Source organism: Myotis brandtii, unplaced genomic scaffold (genome assembly GCF_000412655.1).
Source record: "Myotis brandtii unplaced genomic scaffold, ASM41265v1 scaffold471, whole genome shotgun sequence".
Taxonomy (NCBI): Eukaryota; Metazoa; Chordata; class Mammalia; order Chiroptera; family Vespertilionidae; genus Myotis; species Myotis brandtii.
This window is the reverse complement of record NW_005367989.1, coordinates 1,759,956-1,787,604: the sequence shown is the minus strand read 5'-3', so window position 1 is coordinate 1,787,604 and position 27,649 is coordinate 1,759,956. Positions and strand designations below refer to the sequence as shown.

The following is a 27,649-nucleotide window of genomic DNA, read 5'->3' as shown; positions in this document are numbered from 1 at the left end:
CAGACAAAAATACATAATCCCTATATCTGGACTGATAGCCAGCCATATGCACTATACTGCCAAACCAGTCATTAAAACATTGAACCGCTTTCTTATACCTTACACCAAACAGCCGTTGCCCTTAAAACTCCTCCTCAGCCCCTACCTTAAGTTCTGCCTTCACAGTTCACCCAGATTAGGTTCTGATTGGTCAGTTTCTATGCCAGTCAGCGTCAAAATCTCCGCCTCCTAGGAAGCCATTGGCTCCTCGTACTTCACCCAGATTTGGTTCTGATTGGTCGGTTTCTATGCCAGTCAGCATCTCTGGTCCTATCAACGGGCCTGATCAGAGAGGCGGGGCTGATCAGCAGCCCTAGCAGAGGCCCGAGAAAAAGAGAGGTGCTAGTGCTGGCCAGGCCCGGAGCAAAAGAGACAGTCAAGTGCTGATCAACAACTGCCATGGAAGCTACAGATCAGACTCTGCTTCTCTCTCCAAGCCTCTCTTCAGGCCTGATCCGCAGCCCCCTTGGCAGTCAGTGCTGGGTCGGGGCACCCGCAGTGGTGGCAGTCAGTGCTGGGCAGTCAGTGCCACGGCAACCCAGCACTGACTTTCGATTGGTTGAGCCTTTGGTCGTTTTGGATGTTATGGACCCTGGGTTTTTATATATTAGGATTAGAAGGGTTATAAAATGAAAATCATATAAAAACATATCCATTTAAGTTATTATTTTTTGAAGAAGTGATTGTATGCCCAGAATGAACTAAGGTTTGTGATGGAGGGACAGAACAGCCTCGTATAAACTGTCTAGTTTTCCTCCACTATAATAGTGTTTATTGGTGCGATAACAAATTATCACACATATAGCAGCTTAAACAACACAGATTTGTTATCTTACAGTTCTGTAGGTCATAGACCTCACTGGGCTAAAATCAAGATGTCAGCAGGGCTATCTTCCTTTATGTAGGCTCCGTGTCCTTGCCTTTTCCAGTTTGTAGGGGATGCCTCCATTCCTTGGCTCACAGCCCCTTCCTCCATCTTCAAAGCAGTAACTGCAGATCAAGTCCTCACATCACATCACTCTGATCTGCTTTCTGCAGCCCTCTTACACGTTTAAGGACCTGTGTGATTAGACTGACCCCACCTGGATAATCCAGGAGAATCTCCCATCTCAAACTGAATCACATCTGCAAAGTCCCTTTTGCCACATAAAGTAATATATTCACAGATCTTGGGGATTAGGACATGAACATCTTTGGGGGCTGTTATTATGCTGCTAAAGCCACTTGACCTGAAATTTTTGTGATTGCCATCAGTAGACCTAGAGGTGCCTTATCTGACTTTTAAACTCACTGAACTAATAGCTCTTGTGTACTTACTGATTAAAAGGCATTATGTTAAATATTATGAGAAATGCTAAGAGAAATGTTATGTTGCATAAACCATCACTATTGGATACAAATCTGGCACACCCTCTCCAGTCTTCCTAATGATGCCTCTTCCCTCTCTCCTGCACTGGCTGGCCCTCTACTTTCGGACTGTAGGAAGTGGTCTGACAGTCAGGGATAGGATCTGAGCATGTACTAATGCAAGCCCAAAGTTCAGGGGAACGAGCCTCCTGTGGGGGTAAACCTTGAGAAAAGGGAAAAGGGAGACGGGAAGCGGTGACTAATAATCCCCTCTCCTTTGTCTGGCATGTGGACTCCTCTTAGCAGTTCCTTCTTGACAACTTTCTGGAGAAGTTGTGCTTGCAGAGTGAGCACATCTGCTGAGTACCTTCTGTGTTTCTCCACAGCTAATTGTGAAGCAACAGCCAGGGCAGTAACACTTTGCATCACGTTCTCCTTTCCTTTCTTTTCTTTTATTCTTTATCCTTTATACTCACTGCCCTAGGCTTGCACTTTTGAAATAAATTGTTAGTGACTTAATCCGCATCTTGGGCTCTGCTTTCTAGAAGACCAGGACAAGACACGATTTAATTAGGCTTTCCCTAAAGATCATGAAACATAAGACAAACTTTCCAAACTCATGAATGCCTATTTAAATTAAATTAAAGTCTTAAAGTACAATAGTTCTCCTTTATCTGCAGGGGATATTTTCCAAGACCCCTAGTGGATGCCTGCCCCATAAATAGTATTGAACCCTATGTATATACTATGTTTCTTTCCTATACACACATACCTTTTCACTTAAGAGAAGCACTTGACGGCTTCTCTTTGGCATATCTGAACTGCAGCATCACCACTATTGTGCTTTGGGTCCACTATTAAGTAAACTCCTCCTCAGCCCCTACCTTAAGTTCTGCCTTCGCAGTTCACCCAGATTAGGTTCTGACTGGTCAGTTTCTATGCCAGTCAGCATCAAAAGCTCTGCCTCCTAGGAAGCCATTGGCTCCTCGTACTTCACCCAGATTTGGTTCTGATTGGTTACACTATTAAGTAAAATAAGTGTTACTTGAACACAAGCACTATGTTACCATAGTGGATCTGATATCTGAGACAGCTACTAAGGGACTAACATGTGGGTAGCGTCCAGTGGATATGCTGGACAAAAGGATGATCCACATCCCAGGTGGGAAGGAGTGGGGAAGTGGGAGATTTCGTCACACCACTCAGAACGGTGTGCAATTTAAAATTTATGAGTTATTTATTTCCCCTATTTTCTATTTAATATTTTCAGGCTGTGGGTAACTGAAACTGCAGAAAGCAAACCTGGGGTGAGGGGGGGACTACTGTAATGGTAAGAATTAGTCTTAAATGTAAACTATAAGAGATATACATGGAGAGAAAGTTTTTAAAGAAACACTATAGACTTGCCTTCTTTTTCACAGATTTTGCTCCCGCTGAACTTCATGTGTTATCAATCACTACTTCACCTTGGCTTTTCATGAAGGATGAAATCCTACTATAATCCCTCCTCTTCTAAAACAATGATAACAAATGCACTCACTTCTGCAGGCAGCAGGCTTGGTGAAGTTCCTAATTTTTCAAACAATGCAAGAATCCTGAATTTGGAATGAGGATTTGAGTCCTGGCTGCTTAGTTTACTGAATGTATAAAACGCAGAAATTGCTTTCAGAAAAGGTGAGGAAATAAGGCTCAGGGAGCATTAACCTGTGTAAAATAACACCAAAATTTAGACTTTGAAATTCAGATTTTCTTACAAAGCCTGCCCCACTGTCTACAAATGTCACCCTACATATGCCTCCTTTGACTAATAGGTTATCAGCTCTCGTCAGTGTCTCTCTTGTCTTCCCAACCAGGTTGTAGGGGCTTGTGGGCAGGTTCGCTTTGCCTTTTGTGATTCTCCCACAGCGTCCATCAGGGTGTCTTTTATAAAGCAGACATCTGGTAATGGTTGATTTATTATTGGAATGAATCACACAGTCAATACTGAAACTCACTGAGAAACCTTTAATGTCCTTTCTATGTCTGCATAGTGATCAGAGAATGAGCTATTCAACAATACAAAGAAGTCTCCGCAGCCTGACTTTGACATGTTTCTATTCAGTTCTGAAGATCCCCTGGACATCCCCTGGATATAACTCCATGTGCAGAAAAATGTTCTGCATGCTTGAATGTCACCTGCGCCCAGTAGAAAGGGAGAGCAGAGTGGCTACATGGGTTGCCCGAGGGATGTTCCTTGTCTTGTTATATGACACAAACTCTTCTGGAGGACTTCCTCCTTTCGCTTTATAAAAGTTGGCCTGATAGCCTAGAGAACTGAAAAAAATATGTATTTGCCATTTTTTTTACTTCTCAAAAATAGTAATTCAAATCATATTAATCTCAGGTGATATTTACCTTGGTTAAAGCGTGCATGTTAAAGCAGATGGTTTTCTTCTAGTCAAAGTGGGATTGATAGATAAGTTTTAAAAATAGTCAGATCAGCCTATCCTGCACATCAAGCTATAAAAATAGAAACCAGGTCTATGCTTGACAGATTCCAAAGATAGTCTTTGGTATGATTAGCTAATACTCACAGTCTTGCAGGTCTCTTTAATATTAATGAACCACTGATGTCAATGTGAGAAACTGTGTAATGAGCATGGGAGCTTATAAGTATAATCACCCAGGCAGCAGTAAGATTTACACTTTGGATTTTTCAGTAATTAGAGAAATACTCATGAATAAGCATATGTTAAAATACATCCATTTTATAGGATATACTAGTAGTGTTGCATGTAGGCTAGAACAAGAAAGATAGATGATTGTTCCAAATCAGGAGTTGTTACTTTCCCTGAACTTGCTCCTTGGTCAATAGATTGAGAACGTATCTATCTCTACTACAAGGCATCCAATAACTTCTATATCAAGTGCCCAGAAGTGGTGAAATCTGTTACTCTCTGCATTACATCCAAGGATACCCCTTTAAGCCATATGGCAGGATAAATTATTAGATAATGATGTTCTAAGTATTCACTGCTGATAAAGAGTCAGAAAGAATGAGATTCATTTGGATTTAATATTCTCTTCATTTCTCTCGTATTCCCACTCTCATACACCAGGGTTGTTTGCAGGCCTACATCAGAAATTGCTTAAAGACATTCTCCTCCTTGATTCTGAGGAAGGCTAAATTATTTGAGTTTTCTGCTAGGAGTCCCTTAGGAGGGAGGGAGAGTGGCAAAGCCCACAAGGTTAGTTCAGGTACCTTCTGAGTAGCCCTACTGTATGCTCCAACCAACTAAGCCACCCAGCCAAAGCTATACATATTTTTAATAAAAATATCATCTTGGGCCCTGGATGGGTAGCTCAGTTGGTTAGCATGTTGTTCTGTTACGCCAAGGTTGTGGGTTCGATCCTGGTCAGGGTACATACAGGAAACAATCAATGAATGCATAAATAATTGGGAAAACAAATCAGAGTTTCTTTTCTTTTCTCTCTTTCTCCCCATTCCTCTCTCTAAAATTGAAAGAAAATCATCTTTCTTTACAAATTGTTTTCACAGCTGTTTTGTTTCTCTTAACCTACTGTGGTCATGTTTCCTTGTGAATAAATAAGCCTATTTGTACATCATAATTTGTAATGATTAAACAGTATTCCATCATCCTATATAATAAAAGGGTAATATGCAAACTGACCCTAACAGCAGAACGACTGGGAATGACTGGTCACTATGACACACACTGACCACCGGGGCAGACGAGCTTCCACATGGAGGAGATAGCTCACTGTGTAGCTCCGCAGCCACCAGGCTCGCAGAGCTGACCCTGGAGGCTGGGAAGCAGGTTCATGGCCGCTGTGGGACTGAGGCCTACTCCACCACCCCTCAGTGCTATTGTCCCTGGGCCCGGCCCCAACCAAGTCCCCTGGAGAGGCGAGTGCTCCGGCTCCACTGAAGATGCCGGACCAGGGAGCAGCCGCTCAGAGGGTGGGTCCACAGCCACTGGGCTGACCGGGATGAGCAGTGCTCCCACAGTGGGGCCAATCCCCACAGGCCACGCCCCCACCAGTGCACGAATCCCATGCACCGGGCCTCTAGTTATATATAATACATAATACAGTGAGATTGTAACTACTTATAACACAACCTCCATATCCCTCAATTGGTTTTATAGGATATCACAGAAATAATCCACAGCACAGCAGGAAGCTGAGTCTCCAGTCTGGACATGCAGATTTGTCTGATTATCTATAATAATAAAAATGTAATATGCTAATTAGACAGGACGTCCTTCCAGATGTCCTTTCAGACAATCTTCTGGACGAAGCTGGGGCTGCGAGGGAAGCCCAGGTCCTGGGTGCCTGTGGCTAGATGGAAGGCCAGGTCCCGGGTGCCAGAGGGAAGTCGGTGCAGGCAGTCGGGGGAAGGAAGGCTTACTCTTGCACGAATTTCATGCATTGGGCCTCTAGTCTTAAAATAATTGTAAAGAATATAAAAATAATTATTATTAAAATAATTTTAAAATTAAAATAACATTTTATCTTAAAATAAATTTATACATGTGGTCTTTGCTCATTAAAGATACATGTTTTAAGTTTTGATATATATTGCTGAAAATTTGCCCAGAAAATCCACCAGTGCATATTCAACTCCAAAATGTATACATTTACCTACTTCCCCACATCATTGGCTTTAACTGGGTATATTCTTTACATCTTTTCCAAACTGATAAGGAAAAAAATGGTACCTCTTGGTTTAACTTATATTTCTTTATTTACTAGTGAGGTTGACCTTCTTTTATCAAGTTTGTGGGACAAATGTAGGTTAAATTTTAAAATTTGGTTGATTTTGGGTAATGCAGGCTAAAGCAGCAGATTTCACCAGTTCTAAGGAGGCTCCCTGTACCTCTCCTAATTGTAGCCCCTGCTCCTAAGGTAACTGCTTTCATCATTTCTGTGATAATTGGTATCTTGCTCTTTTTATGGTTATACCACTTCTGTGGACATTCATAAACAACAGAGAATTCTTTGCCTGTATTTGAGCTATAGATGAAAAAAATACAACTGCATACTTCCTTTTGCGGCTAGCCTGTTTGGCTCAATATTGTGTGTATTGGTTCACTGGTGGAACCGCTGCCCATGAAGGAGAAAGGGAGACAACTTCAGTGAGAGTGAGGACTCCCTACTGGCTTAGCAAAAACTTTCCTGGATCTGCACTGAAGTCAGTGATTCTTCTACCCAATTCTTCCTGCCTGTCTTCTTCATGCAGTTTGACCTGCATTGTGGTCCAAAGGTTCTCCCCACTTGTATTCATTTCCTAGGGCTCCTGTAACAAACTACCACAAAGGTGGTGGCCTCAAACAATAGAAATTTATTGTCTCACAGATCTGGTGGCTGAACGTCTGAAATCAAGGTGTCAGCAGAGCTGTGCCCCCTCCTAAGGCACTAGGGGGACAATCTTCCCTTGTTTCTGTCACCTTCTGATGGCTCCACCAGGTCCCTGGTTTGGGGCTACATAATTCTAATCTTTGCCTTTGTCTTCACATGCCCTTCTCCTTCTCTCTCCCTCAAATCCCTTTTTATTTCTCTTATAAAGATACCTGTCATTGAATTTAGTTAGGAATAACCAGGATAATGTAGGGCAGTGATGGCGAACCTTTTGAGCTCGGCGTGTCAGCATTTTGAAAAACCCTAACTTAACTCTGGTGCCGTGTCACATATAGACATTTTTTGATATAGGGGAGTTTTGTTGGGAAAAAAGAGGAACCAATGTAATAATCTGAACAATAAAGATTTAATTAAAAAAAAAAAAGAAAAATCAACCAAAAAAACGAGTTCTTGTGTCACCTCTGACACGCGTGTCATAGGTTTGCCATCACTGATGTAGGGCAATGTCATTTCAGATCCTTAACTTAATTACATCTGCAAAGACCCTTATTTCAAATGTTCTGAGACATGGACATATTCTTTTGGGGCCCACCAGTGAAGCCATCATTCAATCACCTCCCTCCCCTTTATCCTTTATGTGTGGTACCCCTAATATATCTATGCATGTCTGATCTCATTTTAGCATCTGCTTATTTATTTATTTATTTAATCTTAACCTGAGGGTATTTTTCCATTGATTTTTTTTTTAAGAGAGAGTGGAGGGGAGAAAGGAGGGGGGGGAGGTAGAGACATCGCTATGAGAGAGACACATTGATTGGTTGCCTCCTGCAAGCATCCTGATTAGGCCAGGGATTGAACCTGCAACTGAGGTATGTGCTCTTAACTGGGAATAGAACATATGACCTTTTGGTCCGCAGGCTGACGCTCTAATCACTGAGCCAAACCAGCCAAGGCACACCTGCTTCTTGAAGGATGTGAACCAAGACAAATTACTGAGCAAAACAAACAACTATTGCATTCAGGAAAGGCCTTAGGGAGTGATGTTTTTAGACTGATTCAGGTCAGACCCCATGAGGGAGCAGAGGAAGGAAGTTAGATTGGGTAGGAAGAATTTTACACTGAGGTGAGGTTCCAGTAAAGATGTGCCCATTAAAAGAGTTCTGCATCTCACAGGCAGATGCTGCTGTAGTACAGCAGCTGGGCTCAGTCCTTAGCTGGGTGCAGCAACCCAGGCAAGGGTGGCCTAGGCAAAAGTGTGTGCAGCATCTGGGACGGCCAATTAAGCACTCTCTCTGCAGCAAAATATCCCAAAAGCTCCCTTTCATGGCCAGCACAGTCTACCCTTTGCTCTGCCCAGATCTACTTTTCTACCCAGCAGAGACTTAAGAGGAGCAGGTTATCTCTTAAAGATAGACCAGAATAAGTCCCTGTCACTGCAGTTGGCCTCAGGGCCACATCTGGTACTCATCCCCCACTCCTATCCATTATAAATTCCCATCATCCTCAGCTGTCATCTCAGCAGGTCCCAACTGGTGGCTTACCTTTGGAAGGTGTGATTCAAACCTTCATTCCTGAGGGATCTGAGCCCTTGGTGATCATACCCTTCTCAGACCAGGATCACCGCACAAGTGCATCCTATATAATAAAAGCCTAATATGCTGTGTTCGTTCATCCAGTTGGCCTTTCAACCAATCAAAGCATAATATGCTAATGATATGCTAAGGCCACTCAACCACTCGCTATGATGTGCACTGACCACAAGGGGGCAGATGCTCTGACCCATAGGTTAGCTTGCTGCTGGGGTCCAGCTGATCAATCGGGACTGAGCTAGATGATGGGCCAGACACACCCTGGAGCCTCCCATGGTCCCTCTTCACCAAGGGGCAGACACAGCGAGCTGAGTGGTAAGGAGCTGCGAGCAGTCGGGTGGTAAAGAGTGAGGGATCCCAGACTGTGAGAGGGATGTCCGTCTGCCAGCTTAGGCCTGATCCTCCCTCTCAATGCACCGGGCCTCTAGTTCATAATACAATGGTGCAAGGAATTTTGTGCACTGGGCATCTAGTTCATAATATAACAGTGCAAGGAAGAATTACCCTTCAGTTGGTTCCCTGACCCATGTATTCTTCCTGTGAGGACATAGTGCCATATGGAGGCCTCTGATTTAATGTATCTACTGCACCATGAAGGATCGATACCCCAACTTTCAGAGTGCTGCCTCTGAGCTGGCACTTTAGCCTTGTCCTTAAAATGTCATTCTTGTTCTCTTTGAGGCTGGTTGCTTCTCGATGGTCTGGTGTGTGCTATAGCCAGTGGTGATGGGCATACACCCCTATTTCATTGTCAAGAAGGTAAGTGTGCAATAGTCTCCATTTACCCATCCTTCACGATTTATTTTCTGCTTTCTGTGCCTTAATATATGTCACAGGAGGTTAACTGTTTGGTATGGTATCACCAGGTTGGATTCAGGCAATGGGAATAGGGTGGGTGGGGAGAAGCAGCATGAAATTGAAGGGAAAGTGAAGAAAACATTTAGAATACATTTTTCTGCCAGAATATCCTGCTTTGGTACAAAAATTATGCATGATTGTGTCCCTCAGGGTGGCAACACTTTCCCTCAACATTTTCCTTAAGCTTGCCCATAATTGGATACCATGTTGTGTGGTTCCCAAGCCTGTGATTCTCAGGACAGGAAAGGCAAAACCATGCATATAATAGGTGGTTATCCCTGTGAGGGCAAACCACAGGCAATTCCAGGATGGAAGGGGTCCAAAGTAGTCAACTTGCCACTGAGTGGCCAGTTGGTCTCTTTGAGGGATAAACCATATTGGGGGCTCAAATTGGTTTCTGTTGCTAGCAGGTTGGGCATTCAGAGGCAGCAATAACTAGAATGACTTTGGTAAGTGAAAGTCTATTGGGCCCACATGCATCTTCCACTCCATTTATGGCCAATAATGCCAGTTCTGAGGTGGTTGATGGTGTCATGGGCTGGGTCATTTTGTATTTGTAGTTATTTACTGCCTCTTCTCTCTGGGGTGTGTCAACATGTGGCACAAAAACCTCTACACTTTGTGCCCCTGCCATATGGCCATTCTGATGCTTCTTTCCCAGGCCTTCTTGCCTGAAGAATGTAGTAAAATAGCATCCATTTGGATGAGCAAAGGTAAGAAAAAGAAAATTCTAGTCTTATACAAAGTTGAATAGTTCAAGAGACTATACAAACATAATAACATAGGTTGGTAAGTTTGATTAAAGTTGTGATTACTTAAGATTTAGAAATCTCATGTTTTTTTATTCTTAGAAAGTATTGTCTACCTTATGTCAAAAGATAAAAAAAAAAAGAGAGAGATGAGAAATATTTCCTTCGTAGTTACTAGGCTTGAGTCCTCATTCTAGCTAGTCACTGTCAACCCAGGCACAGGAATGAACAAGACAAAACCAGAGCAGAGTATGAAGCCATAAGAGGTGTGTGAAGCCACAGAAGATATGACCTGAATTTGAGGCAAAGAACTCTCAGTGGGAACTGCCAAATGAAAGCAAGAAGGATTAGCCCACTGTTTTAAACCTCTCTCTACTTACCGGCTAGAATAGGAGTCTTCTGGGCTTTTGGAGTATGGAAGCTTCTGGTTTGAGGAATATGCCATAAGGGATCCTGCTAAGGGCCTTATGAAAAGGCACAGTTGGAGCAAAGAGCCTGCTGACAGTTGAGATTTGAATTTCAAATGTAGGAACTTTGGAAAGAAAAACAGTCTTAGCGCGACATAAATTGCTTCCAAACACTCAAAGACACAGCAGAAAGGGCAACAGAAAACCCCATGAGGCAAAATAATTTTGATAAGCTGTTACAAAATTCTATTCTCTTTTTTGCATCCCTCATGTCCCCACCCCCACCCCTTTCAAGTAACCAAAAGAAGCAGTAAAATTAATTGAAACTGTGTAGGAAGTTCCAAGAAACTGAGCAAGGAGGTATATTTGAAAACTAGATGCCATGACTTAATCAACAATCTCCATTGGGGAAATCTCCCCTGTGGAGAGAGAAGTTGATAATTGAGTGTGAAGTCAGGCAGTCAACCAGTATATATTTAACTTGTAAAGGTGGAAGCTGTGTCCTGTTAGGCATAGCTTTAATTTTATGCCTAAAGGTCAAATAAGGTGCATCCATAGCAATTCATCACCCCATGTTTTGTCATCAAAACCTTCACTTTAAACCTGGAAAAAGAATCCACTGGAACCTCTGTGTGGCTGGGGTCTGAGGAGTGTCACTGTGTGTGTACATTTACATTTACATTTACCTGCATCTACATATTTATCTACATCTATATCTACACCTACACTTGCATCTACACCTACACCTACCTCTACCTCTACCTCTACCTCTACCTCTACCTCTACCTCTACCTCTACATCTTCATCTACATCTGTTAGAGGCAGAAACAGAATATTGAAAACTAAGTATAATGATAAGTAACTAGAGGCCCAATGCACGAAAATTTGTGCAAGGGGCTTGGCCCTTGCAGCCCCGGCTGCTTGGGCCCTCGCAACCGCCACAGCCCCAGCTTTGTCTGGAATGTCGTTCCACTGTTCAGTCGTCCGGTCTAATTAGCATATTGTACTTTTATTATTATAGATATTAATCATGTTCTGTTAACCATGATGCTTCTGTTCTGATTAGAAAGCACATTTTCACTCGGCTGGGAGTTGTATGCCCTGGGACGTGGGAGCTAACCACTGGAATGCAGCCCATCCCCCTGTCCTGAGAACTGCCTATCATTATGAAAAGATTTACAGCCTCATGGCTGAGACATTCTAGTCCTGGAAGCACCTGCTCTTTACAAACCCCAGCCCCTATTAACTGTAATCTGGTCCTTGGGCGCCTGGGGCCCCCACCCTCTGTAACCCCCCCACCCCCAACCTGCATGACTTGTAACCTGTAATGATTATCCAGTACCCACTTTCTCATACCCGTAATTCCTACTTTCCCACGTAATCTTTGTCTTTCTACCCAATATAAGCAGCTGGCTTATGGTGGGGTGTAGAGCAGATTTTTGTGGATGACCTGCTGCTCTCCCATACTGCCGGCAGTATTGGAATAAACACTCATATATGATTCAACCCTGTTTCTGCTTAATTGACTAAAGTAGTGACAGGCAGCCCAGACCCCTTGGTTGTCTGGTTACACGTATACCTATATCTATATCTTACATGCCTTGAAATCATTAGAAAGTTAATTCTTTTTATAGAAAGGAAAATACAATTTTGTGAGCCACATCTGAGGAACCAAGTAAAATGAGTTTGCTTTAGAATAGATTTAAAATGCACAGGCGGATCGCTGCTTTTCCAGGCCTGTTTTCTTTGCATTTAATGTGTCCTACTGGTGACCCAGTCAAAGAGCAAATGTTGGATTCCTGGATCTCAGGCTGCAGACCTGTTATTCTACCAGGGAAATAGGTTCTCGTCGTCCTATTACAGAAGCCAAATTGCTTCATCCCCAGAAGCCAGAAGATTTCACCAGCTAGCCATGGGGAGCCCATACAAAGTTGTGATTTGCAATCTGAATCTAATTTCAAACCTCATCTAAAAAATGATAATTAATATATTGAAGAAACTCCCTATACCATTAGCTAGCTTTCTCCCAAATTCTTTAGGATTTATGGGTTGTCAATTTCATAAAGAAAATTAGAGTTTAATCACTGTTTCACACATTCTTTTATTTTGAATACACTAACCGTGGTAAATACTGGTGAAGAACCACTGTGCATGTTAAGAAACAATCCATCACATTATCCAAAGGAATGAGTGCTTTTAGAATTTACCAGCTTAAGAAAAACAATTGTGCCTTTTAATAAAAGTGAAAAATGTGTGTGAATTCATCCTTAAAACAGACTGGTAGGAGAGCACTGTACCAAAGTGAGATTGAATTTAGGGGCTGTCACTCCCGTCGACGGAGAGAACGACGTGTGTGAGAAAGGTCACACAGATCTAAGCTTTGGCTCTGCTCACCCACATACACCCCTTTCTAAAGCTGAATTAATGAGCTGGCTACTGTCTCCAGCTTCCCAACCATAACAAGCTCACAGCAGAGTGAAGGAAAAGAGCAAGGGAAATTCACAACTTAGAAATGTCCTCCTGTAACTTGAAAGGAGCTCCGTAGGCAAGACAAGATCAGGATATTATTAGACAAATAAACACACCTCCCTTCAGCAGTGGAGCTTGGAAGTGAGGGTATAGGGCCAGCCTCCTCAAAAAGAAAGTGGCAAACAATATCGAAACCCCTTCTTTTCAACTTCCTCACTTCCTATTTGATTTCTGGAGCTGTTAACAAATGAGAATCGGTCAGCTTGTGTTTTTTCTCCCACCACATCTTCCCAGCCTCTGCTGAAAGTACAAGCAAAAAAGCTGAGAAATGATCACAAGTTGGACAGACGGCAGGAATTGAGTCTGAATAACTGACCAGCTGTTATCCAGTCTGGATAACTAAAGCCTGAAGGACACATACCACGGGAGAGATCTTGGGGGGTCCGACACTTACACAATTTGGCCAGGGGGGGGTGTTCTTTAAGGAAAAGAAACCCATTTATGAAATCAATAATAAGTATGAAAGTGCTTATTGAGAACGAGAAATCACAGGAATTACAAATTTTTAAAAGTTGAGAAATACTTTTGCATCTAGGGCTTGTCATTTCTCTATTCAATTGCTGCACTAATTCTTGTCTGCTCTCACCAGCAGCAGAGAGGCTGTTGTGAGGACCAGCTACATAATTTGCAGGGCCCAGTGCAAAATGACACTCCACAGTCCCTTCATAAAAAATGAAGAATTTCAAGATGACAACAGCAGCATTAAACCAAGCTCTGGGCCCTTCTGAGTGTAGGGCCCTATGTGACTGCACAGAGTATCTACACATGAAGCCGGTCCTACTTGAATCACAAATTACAGAAAAATGATATAAATAATACACTATTTTTATTAATTATGGACCCACCTCTATGATATGTTCTTCCTACATTTATTTTGCTGCAAACTCTTTGATGGCCACTTCATATGATGGCTATTTTGTAGTATCTTTTTCAATAGAGAGACATAAAAAATAATTGTCTTCCTGTTAACATGTTTAATTGAAATTTGCCTTTTTTTTTATTATTGTCAGCTTAGAACAGTTTCTCTCAGCATCACAACTCATTACTGTTTATATTTCAGGATTGTTGTCAAATTAGGGGAAATCACTGCTAAGTTTCTTTCCCACAGGAGCTGTGAGATTTGTTTTGGTGTGCCACCTGCACACTTCTGGTGCCAGACTCTCTAGGACACATTCACATCACAGTATAACCTTCTCTCTGTCATGACCCTGGGGGAGTTGGCCTAGAAATGGGTGGTGGGAGATTCCTCGAAGCCATTCCTTCACAAGAATAGCTAGCAATAACATGGAAGTGCCATCTCAAACTAAATGATGCCCAAACTTAAGTTTCTCTTGCCTGGATTCCAAAGATACCCAGGGCCCCAACACCAACAGACAAGGAGGGAAAATACGATGGAGGGTGGAAAGTCAAGGTGGAAAAAGAAAGAGCTCAGAGCTGATTGTTGTTAAAATATCTCACTTTTGCAAATTTTATAACATGTGATACGGATAGGGCCTGTGTGAGCTTAACCCTCATTAGCCTCCCAGTAAATCTACTTCTAACAGTAAAACACACCACATGGACATCTGGCAATCTACCCAGTTGGAACAAAACATTATGCCAGCCACAGAGGAGAGCTATAGAGCTGGCAAAGACACAGGCTGGGCAAATGGTGACTATTATCTTTGCTGGAAGACAGGTGACTTTTAAATTCTGTGCCCTTTTGTGTTTTTAGGTGCATGTTTCCACTTAGGTAAGAAAGCAGACAGCAATGGCCTGATAGATAATGAAACTCATTGTAAAGTAAGACAGGTGAAAAGAGGCTATTCACTGATTTGAAGTAAATGGCCACTTCTGGACAGATCATTTGGCATTTATTCCTAAAGAGGTGCTTGTACATTTATGATAAAAAGTGCTTCCCAGAAAACTAAAGTTCTGTTCTGAAAAGAAACATTTTATTCACACCTTTATTGGGCTGAAATTATAATAACCAACATTGCACCTTGGAAAAATACCTAACTTGGCAATGCCCACTTCATGTCATTTAGACAATAGGTACTCAGAATTTTATAGAGCTTAAGAGTCAATGTGGTTCAAACTTTGGTTTCACAATCCAAGTTCGAGAGACAAACAAGACAATGGGCCATAAAACAGAGGGAAGAGACTAAGCTGATATGCAGCAGTGTTGACTGTGTCTTTAGAGTCAACTTTCGATTCTTTATGCCAGAGAGAGGAGCAGTGACAAAGAAAATGGAAAATTGGATAATGTGTCCAGATGGCCAGGACCAAAGCCTCGCTCTCTGGGGCAAATCTGACGGCCTCTTTTTCATGCTCATCCTTCTTGATCTCTCAGACACCTCTGAGACTGAACTCGTTTCCTTCTTCAACTTTCTGTCTTCGACTTTGCTGTCTCCACACTCACTTTAACTCCTCTGTTGGCGAGCTTGCTGTTCCCTCCTGCTCCCTCTGCTCTCCTCTATGCTTTTTCCTTGGCTCTTTCACTTTCTCTTAACATCCTCCACAAGGATTCTCTCCCTTCACCCTCATCTCTTTCCCCCTCTAGTCTCATCTGACTGACCCACTGGCTTTTCACACCCCAGCATGCCTGAGGTCTTCCTACTGCTGTTGCCATCCCAATCCTCTTAGTTCCCCTTTTCAAAGCCTTCTCTGACTCTTCCATCTCTACTTCTGAAATCTCCCTCTCATCTCTCTTTTTCTCTCCATCTCTAATAGCATCATCTTAGTTTAGGCCCTCATCACTGCCTCACTGATTAAAACACACACACACTGATCTCCTAATTCATTCTCTCTGCTTTAATCCCCACCCTTTAAAACTATTTATTTTAAAATAACAAGATTCAATTATTTAATCTTTTAGATATTTCCTCTAAGTACACTTAGAATATTAGACTCCACTGCTCAAATGCCGTTCACAGCTCCCCACTGCCACATTTCATAAAGTACAACATTCCTTGGTACAACCTTTGGGGCTTTTCATAATTTGATTCAACACCCCTTTCCAGCATGGTGCCATACAACTCTTCCTCACTCACACCTTGACTTAGTGGAGGAGGAAGAAAGGAAAAATGTACATCACAAGTGCCCATGGGGACAATTGAGGCCTGACCAAATTTTGTATTTCCCCCAAAGCACCAACAAATGTTTTGATGAGAGATTTAATGAGAAAGAACATGTAGCTAAGTTAATGGCTAAGGAAATGAACAGAGGGGCAGGGCCAATAATGAGCACAGATGCTCTTAAATGGAAAGAGCTGGATACACAGGCTGTCCTCACCCATGGAATGTGTAAAGCCCTTAGAAAAAGCAATGCTTCAGTGAGTGAAGGCAGACTTTGCAAATGTCCCTCGTTCTTGGAATACCAGAATCTTATACAAAGTATGATTAGTGGACTAACAATTTCTGCCTTTCTTTAGGAAAGACAGGAAAATGCTCGAGAATACCTACCCTGAAATGCTTTCCCTAGATCTCTATTATCTCCTTCTTTGCACTGATATTTTATGTCATCTCTTGTGGAAAGCTAATTTTAAGGCCGTTTTCACCACATTACTTTTTTTTCTCAGAAGGAGATCTGATCATTTGGGGACATAAAAGGAAGTGAGGAAAATGCATTAGGCAAAACTAAGGCTAGGATATTAGAAAAAAAAAGGCACTATAATACAATGCAGACAAAAGTCACTTTTCTTAAATTATTTTTCCTGTTAACTTATTGAAGAAGAGATATGTCAATATGTATTCTATTCTTAAATACTCAAACCCTATTTTGTTTTACCTGATCTATTACATCAATTACATTTTGTAACAAAGTTTATTTCTAACAGCTGATAGCTATTAGAAATGTTTTTAATAAATGAAATGTTTTAAATAAACACTTCCTTTATAATTATTCAAAGTATATGCATACATTTTTTGGGGACACCCTATACATGTTCACACATTTGACACCATTCAAAGGAATAAGATGATTGAGGCCAATTTAAAGTTATTTAAAATCTACCGATATATATTTTCAACTGACAATAACTTCTCTTAGTTTTAAATATATTGGCTAAAATATATTGAATAAAATAAAAAGTGATAACAAAACAATAGATACATGTAAGAAATGAGGTACAAAGAGTTTTAGGAGAGGACATTTTGGTGTAATTTAATTGAATGAAAGAGATTTTATCATTTTTGAAAAGCCATATATACGTGTTCAAAGTTAAAATATAGTGTGATTAATTGAACTAAAATAAGTCTCATTAAAAAGTTTTCAGATTTAATCATCTAAATATCTTAAAATACTTTCAAAATTAAGAACACTAAAGTAGTGTATAATTATTTAGACTTTTTAACCACAGAAAATTAGTTTACCAACATTAATTAAGTCTCCTACTGCCATTAGAAGTAAATTAAGAATATTATTAAATTGGTTTTACAAATGGCTATATTGAGACAGAGAAATATCAAGTGAATTTCTCAGGATTACAGTCAAGTCAATGGAAACTGGAGCCTGTGGGTTTTAACTTATATCTGTATCTTTCTAATGATCATTAAAGAGTGCCTTCTCCTAAGCATACCAGTTAATGATATTAGTGACATAAAAATTTTACAAGATATCTTACTTTTGAGAATCAAGTTTCTTCTGATTAACTTTTACAAAATATTTAAGAAGAGCAAAAAACACTATATTTCTCATGCAAAGTAATAAAAATATTTATAAAATCATTTAGATACATAAAATAAAATAGCTTTTATGAGTGAAAGAATAGAAAATACTGATTAGTATAAGAATAGGTGAAATTGAAGACAAACATTAAGGAAAGCCATGACTCATTTCCTGTTGATTCTCCCTGTCCTTGAGTATCATCAGCTCATGCTTTTTATCCCGGCTTTGAGTTCTTTTATAGTTTCTGATCACTTGGGGATTCCTTTTCTGTCTTTCTGCCCAAGCTATGATTTACCATACTATTTTTTAAAGACTTTATTGTTTTAGAATAGTTTTAAGTTTGCAACAAAATTGAAAGGGAGGTACAGAGATTTCTCATACGTCCCCTGCTCAGACATGCATGCACAGCTTCCCCATTATCTCATCACTCACCAGAGTGAGACATTTTTTTACCAAAGATAAACCTATACTGACACATCATAAAAGTCCGTAGTTTACCTTAAGGATCACTCTTGGTGTTATACAGTCTATGAATTTGAACAAATGTCTGATGACATATATCCATCATTATATCAGACAGAATAGTTTCACTGCCCTAAAAATCCTCTGCGCTCTGCTTATTCATCTCCCCACCCCTGACTCCCCATTCCAGCATCCCTGGCAAGCACTTATATTTTTGTTGTCTCTATAGCTTTGCCTTTTCTAGGATGTCATATAATTGGAATCATACAGTACGCAACCTTTTCAGATTGACGTCTTTCACTAAGTAATATGCATTTAAGGTTCCTCCATGTCTTATCATGGCTTGATAGCTCATTTATTTTTAACACTGAATAAATATTCTATTGTCTGGATGTACCACAGTTTATTTATCCCTTCACATACTGAAGGACATCTTTTGGTTGCTTCCAAATTTTGAAAATTATGAATAAAGCTGCTATAAACATCCTTGTGCAAGTTTTTGTATAGACAAAGTTTTCAACTCCTTTGGGTAAATACCAAGGAGTGTGACTGCTGAATCATATTCTAAGGGTATGTTTAGTTTTTCAAGAAACTGCCAAACTCTTTTTCAAAGTGGCTGTACCATTTTGCATTCCCACCAGCAATGTGTGAGAATGCCTGTTGGTCCCCATCCTCTCTAGCACTTGGTGCTGTAAGTGTTCCAGATTGTGGCCAGTCTAATATGTACACAGTGGTAGCTCACTGTTGCTTTAATTTGCATTTCCCTGATAACTTATGATGTGGAGCACCTTTGACTATTTTTTGATGTCAGTACATCTTCTTTAGTCAGGTGTCTGTTAAGGTCTTTGGCTCATTTTTGAATTGAACTCTTTGTTTTCTTAGTGTTGAGTTTTAAGAGCTCCTTTTCTATATTGGAGAACAGCCCTTTGTTACATACTAGAGGCCTGATGCACGAAATTTGTGCAAGAGTAGGCCTTCCTTCCCCTGACTGCCGGCACCCAGGACCCGGGCTTCCCTCGCAGCCCCAGCTTCGTCCGGAAGGTTGTCCGGAAGGATGTCCAGTCTAATTAGCATATTACACTTTTATTATTATAGATGTATTTTGCAAATATTTTCTCCTATTCTGTGGCTTGTCTTTTTATTCTCTTGACAGTATCATTTGCAGAGCAATAATTTTTAATTTTAAGGAAGTCTAGTTTATCAATCATTTCTTTCATAGATCAAGTCTTTACTGTTGTATATAGGTTTTCTCCTATGTTATCGTCTATGATTTTTATAGTTGTGCATTTTACCTTTAGATCTATGATCCATCTTGAGTTAATTTTTGTGAAGTCTGTAAAATCTGTGTCATGGTTCTTTTTTTTTTTTGCCATGTGGCTGTCCAATTGTTCCAGCACCATTTGTTGAAGAGACTATTCTTTGTTCCATTGCATTGGCTTTGTTTCTTTGTCAAAGATCAGTTGATTCTAACTATGAAATCTTTATTGTGTTCCATTGCTCTACTTATATAGTTTTTCACCAATACCACCCTCTCTTGGTAAAGGCAAATTTATAGTACATTTTGAAGTTGGGTAGCATCAGTCCTCCAAGTTTCTTCTCTTTCAATATTGTGTTGGCTGTTCTGGGTCTTTTACATCTCCACATAAACTTCAGAATTAGTTTGGTGATATCCATAACATAAGTTTCTGGAATTTTGATAAGGATTGCATTGACTCTACAGATCAATTTAAGAAGAACTGATATCTTGAAAATATTGAGTATTCCTATTCATGTACAAGGGATATAGTTCCATTTATTTAGTTCTTTGATTTCATTCATTGATATTATTTTATCCAGAATTTGGGGGTATTAGCATAGTTTGCCACATTGCTAAGAGTTTCCTAATTTTTCTATATTTTTTGCTTTATGATCTTTAAAAGAAGAATTGTGTTCTAATGCCTTGCTTTGATATTCAGAAATGAAGGCAAATTATACATGTTTTAGTCATAAGGTAAGTCCATACTCTCAGAGCTCATTAGTAGGAAGGTGAAAAGATGTGAGAGGTGGCAAAGACCCTGAAACAAAAAAGGGAGAGGAACAGGACTAGCTCGGTAACCAGGAGGAAGATGTTGACATTCCCTCCAGGCTAAGCCACTCAGACCATCCAGGCAAAAGCAACTCTTCTCTAAATGTACATGTAGCTATGTACTGACTCCCCATGTTGCTTAGTATTCAATACAAGGGATAAGACAAGGGAAGGAAGTTAAGTACATCTTATTTATCTTAGATTTCTAAAATATTTAAACTTTCAAATCCATACAAATGCAGAAGATTTCAGGGTGAATTAACCTTATGTATTTTCTCAGTTAAGTTTATTTTTAAAAGTCTAAATGGTGTTGAGCAGAATTAGGAAGTTTTTGGATATTTGAACACTTGTAATTTGACATATAGATCCATGACAAAAAAGATGCCATCCTTTAGATGGTTGAAAATAATGCTGTTTCTGCAATATGTAAATCTACTCTATTATATATGGGTTATGCTTCTCTCTTTTTTAAAAATTACAGTTTACATTCAATATTGTTTTGTATTAGTTTCAGCTTCCCAGGAGTTATGCCTCTCTCTGATGCTTTGTCAAAACCAAGATTACTTATCATAATGAATATTTTATTATACAAAACAAGAGGTAATTTTTTAGTATCCATTCTTTGCATTATGTTTAAGCATGTTTTTTAAATGTGGCAGGTATTTAAAAAATATAAACGGTACAGATTTGAAGACGAGTCTCAAGAAAGATCTTATCTCTACTATTCTATACCATGATTCTTTACTTAAAGGCTTAAGCTTGCATAAAGGTAAAGAGAGCACCTGATTATATATATTTGTATTGATTTTAGAGAGGAACGGAGAGGGAGAGACAGAAACATCAATGATGAGAGAGTATCATTGATCAGCTGCCTCCCGCATGCCCCACACTGTGGATCAAGCCTGGAACCTGTGCATGTGCGTGACCTCCTGTTTTATAGGTCGATGCTTAACCACTGAGCTATGCCAGCTGGGCAAGAAAGCACCTGATTTTTAAAATAATTTTCTTTGGGAGGGGTGCAGCATAATATAACCTTAAATTGAGCAAATTCAATTCACCAGACCTTTGAAAAACAAACAAAACAGAAAAGCCACTAAGACTGTATTTGCATTCCACCGCACTGTCTCCCTGGAAACCTAGAAGACAAACAGCTTTTGTTCTCCCTCTCACTTCAGTTCAAGTTCCTCTGGGTACCCATTTTTATAACACCCTAGACCTTTGCCTTGTGGCACTTAAGCACAGTTGCAATGATATACTTATGATATTAATGTTTAATGCACCTCTAGACTTAAAAATCCACGAGCACAGAGACGGTGGTTTGTTTTGCCTTTGGTTGTTATTTCCAGCACATAGCCTAGTGCCTGGCTCTTAGTAGGTACACAGTAAATATTTTTTGAAAGAACATATGAATATATTATAGAATTATAAATTGGTTGTACTATATCATGCAATAATACTTATAATTGAGACAACTTCTGATAATCACTAGAACTGACACAAATGTAAGAAATACAGCAACTTTCACAATACAAAATTATTGACTATTACCCCATAAACTTCACAGTTGATTTGAGATCCTTTGTGGGAACCAATTTGGCAAGGGCAATGACTGTCAACTATTTATATTTTTATGTATTAATTTGACTCCTTCTGCATTGTGTCTTTGTTTTCTTTTCTCTGTATTCAAAGTCTATTATTTGATTTTCTCTAAAGATAACTATGCAATAACTCATGCACCTTTAAATTACTAAGCTTTTGGTGAACAAACACAGAAACAGAAACTAAAGGGAAAAATCTATTGTATATTCTTTTTTTTTAAATTTGGGTATGAAACTGTTGTGTGTTTTTTTCTTTTAACATTTGAAACACTGTAGGTGCTATTTACAATTATGTATTTAACAATTTCACCTCTGCAAAATAATTTTCTTTGAGACGTTTACCTAGAAACAAAATTATGATGCTTAATCTACAGAAATCTGTCTATTGAAGCATAGCTTAATTCAATATCTAGCCCTGAAAGTATTTAGGTTTAAACCTTGGATTTACTGAGTCATTATGGTCTCTTTATCACTATCAATAAGAACTTGTACAATTCAAATAAATAGAGAGTTCTACGGAGAAAAAAATGTTTTCAAATGAGTTTCAAAATCTTACATTTGAAGAGAAATATGGAAGCTGTAATGAAAAAAATGAACACTGTCAGGTTGTAACATGCTGGGCAGATGAAAACAACATCCACTGCAATGGATAAAATTCATAACATGGAGGGTTTGGGCACAAGGATTTAACCCAGATAATTACATAATGTAAGAAAGAAGATATAAAAAAGTCTAGAAACAACAAAAAGATATTCTGAAAACTGATACCTCAACCTGATATGCAGGCTTGATACTTCTCTGAGATAATCATCTTCATCCTCCGCTGGTTCTTAGAAATATGTCACACTACGAGGAAAGATGCAAAGAAGCTTAATTTACTCAAAATTAAACTTTAAAAATTATTTATGTCTGCTACACGGGAAAGCACAATATATATTTCTTGAATGAAATGCTTTATTTTAGGGAATGAAGTGACTCCTGGTTGCTATTTGTTTCCCAGGTTTCCATCAACACCGGCCAAATCACCCTGGAGGGGCTGGGGTTGAGCACTTTGATCCTGAGGCCTTTGTAGCAGGTAGCCTTTCAACAGATAGGACTAGATCATCAGCAGGAGTTAGAGCAGGCTGCCCATGCCGAAGCTTTGTCTCATGGCTTATTACCTTGGGAACTTGCTTGTCCAGCTTTGAAGAGATCTGAAGTTTACATAAACCCTAACAGCCTAATTTCATTGTTAAAGTTGGACAGGATAGAGGTGGTCTCTGGGGCCTGAATAAACTGGTTACGGAAATGAGGATTACTATTTGGGTTCTTGTGGGGATGGCTAAGACACTCTCAAATCTTTGGGTCAGAATAGTCTTGGTCTCAGAAATAGTTTGCTTTGGGGCTACTTAAGGGAAAATAACTCTCCAGGAGAGTTTGGGGTGTGGCAACTATGTGTTAAGTAGATATTTCTTAGGTCAAGGAATGCCTTTAAGGCAATTATATGACATCTTTTTATAAAAGGAAGAAAGACTAGGGAATTATACATATCTCACAACGATTGGATGATGACAATTTAATGCCTTTTGCAAGCGCTTTCAAAAGTGTCCAAGATGCAGGATGTCCAGCTGCAAGATTTCTGTTATTGTTATTAATAGATAAGATTTTAATGAATGAAAGAATTTTTAAAATGGGCTATCAAAGGAAAATATACCTCTAGTATAATTTTTATAAAAGAGGGATGAAATACAATACCTGGATTAGACCCCTGGCTTTAAATATAATCAGAAAATTAGTGAAAATAATATTATCCTGAAAAATAATGGATTTTATGCAAAAGAAAAATTATTGGGGAAATAATAGTAGCACAGAACATCCATATTACATCCAGGAAACACCTTTGTTCTATGCAAACAACTGGCCTTTCATTCATTTGCAGATCTTGGACTAGAGAGGTGTTTATTATGCAATTAATTAAAAATGACAGGGTTTTTAAAAATTCAATTGACTTTCTACTGGTGGACACCACCCAGCATCATTAAAATTTCCCCTCCTGCAGTTGTAATTTCAATGTCAGAGTCTCCCAATGAGCCCGAACAGCTGCAGAAGCTCTTCATCAGAGGTTTGAGCTTTGAAACAACTATGAGAGTCTGAGGAGCAATGGGGATGCTCACAGACTGTGTGTTGATGAGAGATCCAAACACCAAGCGCTGCAGAGGCTTTGGATCAGCAGAGGAGGTGGTTGCAGCCATGAATGCAAGGCCACACGAGGCGGATGGAAGAATTATGGAACCAGACAGGCTGTCTCAAGAGAAAATTCTCAAAGACCTGGTGCCCACTAAACTGTGAAAAAGATTTTAGTCCGTGGTGTTAAAGAAGACAGTGGAGAATATCAGCTAAGAGATTATTTTGAACAGTATTGGCAAATCAAAATGATTGAAATTAGGACTCACTGAGGCAGTGGCAAGAAGAGAGGTTTTGCTTTTGCAACATTTGATGACCATGACTCTGTAGGCAAGATTGTCACTAGGAAATACCATACTGTGAATGGCCACAACTGTGGAGTAAGGAAAGCCCTATCTAAGCAAGAGATGGCCAGTGCTTCGTCCAGGCAAAGAGGACAAAGTGGTTCTAGAAACTTTGAAGGTGGTCGTAGAGGTGGTTTTAGTGGGAATGACAATTTTGTTCATAGAGGAAACTTCAATGGTCAAGGTGGCTTTTGTGGCAACCATGATGGTGATGGATATGGTGGCAGCGGGGATGACTATAATAGATTTGGTAATGATGGAAGCAATTTGGGAGGTGGTGGAAGGTACAATGAGTTTGGCAATTACAACAATCAGTCTCCAAATTTTGGGCCTATGAAAGGAGGAAATTTTGGAGGCAGAAGCTCTGGCCCCTATTGTGGTGGAGGCCAGTACTTTGCCAAACCACAAAACCAAGGTGGCTATGGCGGTTCCAGCAGTAGCAGTAACTATGTCAGTGGCAGAAGGTTTTAATTACTTCCAGGAAACAAAGCTTAGGAGGAGAGGAGAGCCAGAGAAGTGACAGGGAAGCTACAGGTTACAATAGATTGTGAACTAAGCCAGTGGTGACAGGGCCTGGCTGCTACAAAATAAGACATGCGTTAGGTAACACTCATGTGAATGGGCAAAAAACTCAAGGACTGTATATGTGACTAATTGTATAATAGGCCATTTTAGTTTCTGTTCTGTGGAAAGTGTAAAGCATTCCTACAAAGGGGTTTAATGTGTATATATATATATTTTTTTCCACCCATGCTGTTGACTGCTAAATGGAATAGTCTGATCGTGACGCTGAATAAATTTATTTTTTTTTAATGTGCTATGTAAAGTTAGTCTTTTCTGAAGTCATATTGGTAAATTACCCCAACAGTATGAAGTTAGAATCCTTCAGGGTGATTCCATTTGAAATTTATTTACAACCTGCTTGGGCACAGAAACCATTGTCTTCAGGATCCTTGGGGTAGTTAAACTGGCAGTTGCTGTGTTGTGACCTGGAATTCACCATTAATAGGGTCACCCAAGTAGAGTCATGGAGTTTATTTGGTTATTAATGATTGTTGGCACATTCTATGCAATATATCTAAATTGAATTATGGTACTAGATAAAATTATAGATGGGAATGATGCAAGTGTTTCATCTATTATCATGTGTAATCAATAAACACAATATTCTCTTGAAAAAATTCAATTGAGGTGTCTTAGATTTCATTAGTTAAGGCAAACATTTATTGAATGTTCATCACACGCTGGCAAACTGTTAGCTTTTGAGGACTCAAAGATGAATATGATATTGCCTTTGCTTGAGAGAAGTAACCCATTGACTAATGAGTTCATTAAAAGAACATGTGGTGCCTGGTAAGTACTTTATACATTATAAAACAAAATCTTTAGGTTTTCTATAATAAACATTTAATTTTAAATTCTAAAAGAAATCAATAACTCCTTTAAAAAATAATATTTTCTCTCTAGAGAAAAAACATTCTTATTTTGGAATTACAGTAGGTCTAGAAAAAGAAGTCTTGGGTAAAAGGGACATAGAAAAACTATGTTTTGGGAGGGACAGCAGTAGGAAGTAGATATGTGCAACTTTGAGATGTTTTGAAATGTTTTTAGAGCTATGAGGGCAAGGAGATTAGTCTTCAGGTCAGAACTGTGAAGTTAGAAGTGAACAGCTCTATACAATGATGGTTTTTCCAAGTAACAGTTTCCGGCATTGGTCTGGCTCTCTCCTTGTCCCAGGAGTGCATGCAGAAGCTGAGCACCCATTTTCCAGGGTAGAGATATAGTTTGCAAATAAGGAGGAAGTTGCATTTCATGAGCTCTCCAATCCCTTCCTTCTCTAATACTTTGTCATTCCAGATCTCTGGATTAGGATGACTACGATGCGTCTGAAGTGCTTCCAAGGAGCCATATGAATGTGGGAGCTGTTAATTAGTTGTCAAATATATATGGCAGCAAGAATTGTTAATCTGAGTTTCACAGAAACTGTATTGCTCTAGACATCTTACAAAGTTAGATAAATCTAAGCACTGAAATAATGATATTGTTGATTCAAAGAAGTCTTTAAAATACTTTTATTGCAGACCAAAAAGGTTAAAATTCAGGCCTGATTTCTAATTTAGGCTTAGGGAGAGGGTTTCTTAGAAAATGGGGATGACTAGGTAGTAATACACTTTCTTTTAAATAAAAGTCAAATCACCATAGTGATGAGTTCATAAACATCTCAGGATGTCCCAGGGAGGTTTGATAAAATGAATTATTACCCAAAAAGTGAATTATATAGTATAATTAATATTGAATAAGGAAATGCAATATAAAATTTTTAAGCAGAGGCTTCAAACATTTTAAAGGAGCCACAAAATGTTTTTCAGGTACAAGAAGAATTTTTTAATCTAGATAAGTCATAATATATATATATATATATTTGTGCAAAATTAAATTTTCATGTTTGAGGTATTAAGAAGCCCCTAAAAAAGGTGAGCTGAGCAATACTGAACCCTTAGTAAATGTAACTAATAAAACTGAAAAGTGAGAACTGTCCTAAATGAGCAATTTTCCCGTCGGATACAGTATAATCAGATTCCCACTCGTGTGTGTCATTGCCTGTGCCAGACCATTGCACAGCCTCAGTGGGTTTTCAGAAAAGAAAAAATTAATATCAAATGAAAACATTTGCTCTCTCTGTACTCATAACTTCTATTTAGTTTCTTGGGAAAGTATACATTTTTTTCTAGATCTCATGATAGTTTTATCTACCAATCTATGCTCCCCTCACCTCTGATTCTTTTAATCATTTGGTTTACAGGTGTGTTGGTGACATAAAGGCACATGTGTTATGCCAAGTGCTCATTCTTTCCTTACAACCAAATAATAAAACAAAACTAACAGTGCCTTATAGTGAGTCTATTTGAAAACCAAGCCTCCCTGTTACTTCTGTGGCTCGAGTGAATCAAACACCCAATTTGATAGATGGGCATTTGTTCCTGGTGACTCGGAGATCACTCTGAGGTTTTAGAGCTGGCGGGAATCAGAGAGATCATATAGATGAATGGTTCCCAAAACTGGCTGTTTCAGAGTTACCAAAGGAACTTTCAAAAAATCCACATTAGAGCTCATTCCATATCTAGCCGAGTCCCTAGACTTGAAACTGGCAATTTCCCATGGTGATTTGAGGACCAGTGATCTTGTTTCACATCTTTACATAAAGGAGGTCTAGAAAGACTAGAGTTGTGTATCATGAGCAAATTTAGAGTTAACTGAGTTAAATGACTCATCCTAGGATTGGTTAGTAACAGAACTAAGACCAGAATGCAGATGTCCTTGATTCCAGTTTAATTTTCACTCTACTAAGCACTGCTATGGCCAACATAGCACAAAATTTGTACCCATTTGTGAATAGGAGTGTCCAGAAACACACACACACACACACACACACACACACACACACACACACACACACCATACCTTTTGGGATTTCTAACAGCCTTTGGCAC

General features: G+C 39.5%; 1 protein-coding gene and 1 pseudogene across 1 annotated transcript in view; one reads left to right on the top strand and one right to left on the bottom strand.

Annotated features, from left to right (window-relative positions):
- Positions 1-10,388, bottom strand: part of B3GAT2 (beta-1,3-glucuronyltransferase 2) — a 186,883-nt gene extending 176,495 nt beyond the window's left edge. Inside the window, exon 1 of the mRNA XM_014547341.1 lies at positions 10,324-10,388. Coding sequence (XP_014402827.1) covers positions 10,324-10,388 — 65 coding nt within the window. The remainder of the gene's footprint in view (positions 1-10,323) is intronic.
- A 13,222-nt stretch (positions 10,389-23,610) lies between these two features.
- LOC102264159 lies at positions 23,611-24,705 on the top strand (annotated as a pseudogene).
- Positions 24,706-27,649: the final 2,944 nt, after the last annotated feature.